The 2,486-nt window shown below is 41.4% G+C and overlaps 1 protein-coding gene across 1 annotated transcript; it reads left to right on the top strand.

Moving 5' to 3' along the window:
• Positions 1–1,426: 1,426 nt before the first annotated feature.
• On the top strand, positions 1,427–2,143 carry LOC140821359 (uncharacterized; the record flags this gene model as incomplete). Its single annotated transcript, XM_073181838.1, has 1 exon — positions 1,427–2,143. A coding segment is annotated over exon 1 (717 nt), but the record flags the coding sequence as incomplete, so codon positions are not given.
• Between the last annotated feature and the right edge of the window lie 343 nt (positions 2,144–2,486).

Raw genomic sequence — 2,486 nt, 5'->3', positions numbered from 1 at the left:
AGACCTGGAAATCTTTAGGGAATCTTCAACACTGCGCCACCCCCAATGCTATATTGGCCGGGATGGTGAACCTGAGAGCAATGATTATTGTATTTTTTTTTATTTTAATAATTTTGTTTACAGTGGATACTATTTTAATTACAGTGGATTCTATTTATAATAATTATGTATCACATAATTTTATTATTGGATTAATGGATGTATTCCATGGAGTTTTTTTTCCTTTTAATAACTGCTATTTTTTATTATTAATTTTGTATTAAATAGATTCTATATTTAATAATAGTGTTATAAATAATTATTAAATTTATTCTAATTTAATTTTTATACTTAATTCATAAAAATTATTTTAATAAAATGACAAGTTTCATTAAATAATTTGTAGTTAATTTTTACCGCTGTTACTAAATCATTTTTTGTATTTACTAATTTAATGAATATCATTTTTATAAAATTGTTTGAATTAATTTATTTTATTAGATTACTTAAGTTCTAATTATTGTTGTTAAAATGCAATTTTAAATATACTTGAGATAAATAATTAATAATTTGATGATTGTTAATATAAAATAAAATAAAAAAATTACAATTAAACAATTTGATTGATAAAATCGTAATGCTGTCCAACCAACCAAAGACAACCTAACCCGATCTTAGAAGCAATGACGTGTAGGATGTGTCACACAATACAAGTTATGTCTCGGAATGAAAGACAATTCCGAATCAAAGTATTCTCACATAATCTAATAGAATATGAATCAATCAAATATTTTTTTCAAATATATTAGTCACATTATCAATTTAATATTTCAATTTTCATATATTTTGATACCCCCTAGGGATGAGCCCACTACCACTGGCCCATCCCAAGCCCAAAGGGAAGACAGGCCCACCAAGGGCACATGTATTCTCCTATAAATACCAGGTTTGGGTGTTCAGTTAGACGAATTCACTATATTGTTCTCAGCAGCACCCTTAGCTGCTCCCCCCATATATCCTCAGTCACTGACTTGAGCGTCGGAGGGGCTACGCCAGGACACCCTCCTGGCCCCCTCCTAACGATCTTTTTCGTGATTTCAGGCTCAGGGTAATTTCAACACCTGCGTCTGGACTAGTGACACTTGCTGGGAGCGGACCCTAAATTTCCCGTGAGTATCACTTGGCGCCGTCTGTGGGAAGTTTGAGTTGAGACGTAGAGATGGTAGGCAGGAGAGGAAGCAGGAGAGTTAACTCAGCGTCATCGCGTCCTCAGAGGGGACCCGAACCGTCTCATGTTGAGGCGAGGCAGGAACAACCCCGTCCGGAGACGAGAACTGAACAACCTCGTCAAGAGATCAGGGTCGAGCAACCCCGTCCCAATGAGAATGTGGGGAACTTGACCCTAGAACAGCTGGGTCAATTTATCACCCGGATAGTGGATGAGGCCATGAAGAGGAATCAAGAGTCTATGTTTGCAGAAGATCAGACCGCTCGCCAGGAGCGAGAGGAGAATGTGGAGGGAAGTCAGAGTAGGGTGGAGGAGACGCGACCCCGCCCAAGTGAGGAGAATCCGGAGATGGAAGAGATGTGGAGGGAAATACGGACGCTGAGGCAGCAATTGGGAAACAGAGATGCAGCCCCCAAGAAAGGAAGTCCTTTTTCCCTCGCCATTTTGGAAGAGGGGCTTCCTCCAAATTTCCGACAGTCAAACGTTGGAGAATATGATGGACATACGGACCCCGAAGAACACTTGGGGAGGTTTGAGAACACAGCTCTGTTGCATCAGTATTCAGATGGAGTCAAGTGCAGAGTGTTTCTGGGCACTTTGATGAGGTCAGCCCAGCAATGGTTTAATTCCTTGCCGCCCAACTCCATACGCTCTTTTGAGGATTTCTCAGCTGCTTTCTTGCACCGATTCGCTAGTAGCAAAAGGCACCAAAAAAACTACTTGAGTTTGTTTGTAATGAAACAGCAAGAGGGTGAAACTTTACGGGAGTTTGTCCAGCGCTTCAACAGCGTAGCGTTGGAAATACCAGCGGTCACTCTTGACATCTTGATAAGCGCCTTTACCCAAGGACTTAGAGGAGGGGAGTTTTTCAAGTCGCTGGTCAAGAAGCCTCCGTCGAGCTATGATGATCTGTTGGCTCGAGCTGAGAAATATATTGTAATGCCCGAGATTTTAATTAGATTAATATGAGATTATGGATTATGACTTAATGTGGTTATAGCCGGGCCAGTCTGAGATTTTATTGGACCAAGAAATAGGAAGAGCCAAGATGTGGGCCGAAAGTGTCTCGCCCGGGCGGAAGTTTTTGTCCGCTCGAGCGAGACAGAATTATGCAAGAGGGCCGAAAGTGTCTCGCCCGGGCGGAAGTTTTTGTCCGCCCGAGCGAGACTGAATCGCACAGAAGGGCCGAGAGTTGCTCGCCCGGGCGGAAATTTATGTCCGCCCGAGCGAGAGACGTGGTTTATGAAAAATCATGCCACGTATCTTATGGTTGCATGCA

Source organism: Primulina eburnea, unplaced genomic scaffold (assembly GCF_022965805.1).
Source record: "Primulina eburnea isolate SZY01 unplaced genomic scaffold, ASM2296580v1 ctg544, whole genome shotgun sequence".
In the NCBI taxonomy this organism is placed as follows: Eukaryota; Viridiplantae; Streptophyta; class Magnoliopsida; order Lamiales; family Gesneriaceae; genus Primulina; species Primulina eburnea.
Note: the sequence above shows the minus strand (reverse complement) of the source record. Positions and strands in the feature narration are given on the sequence as shown.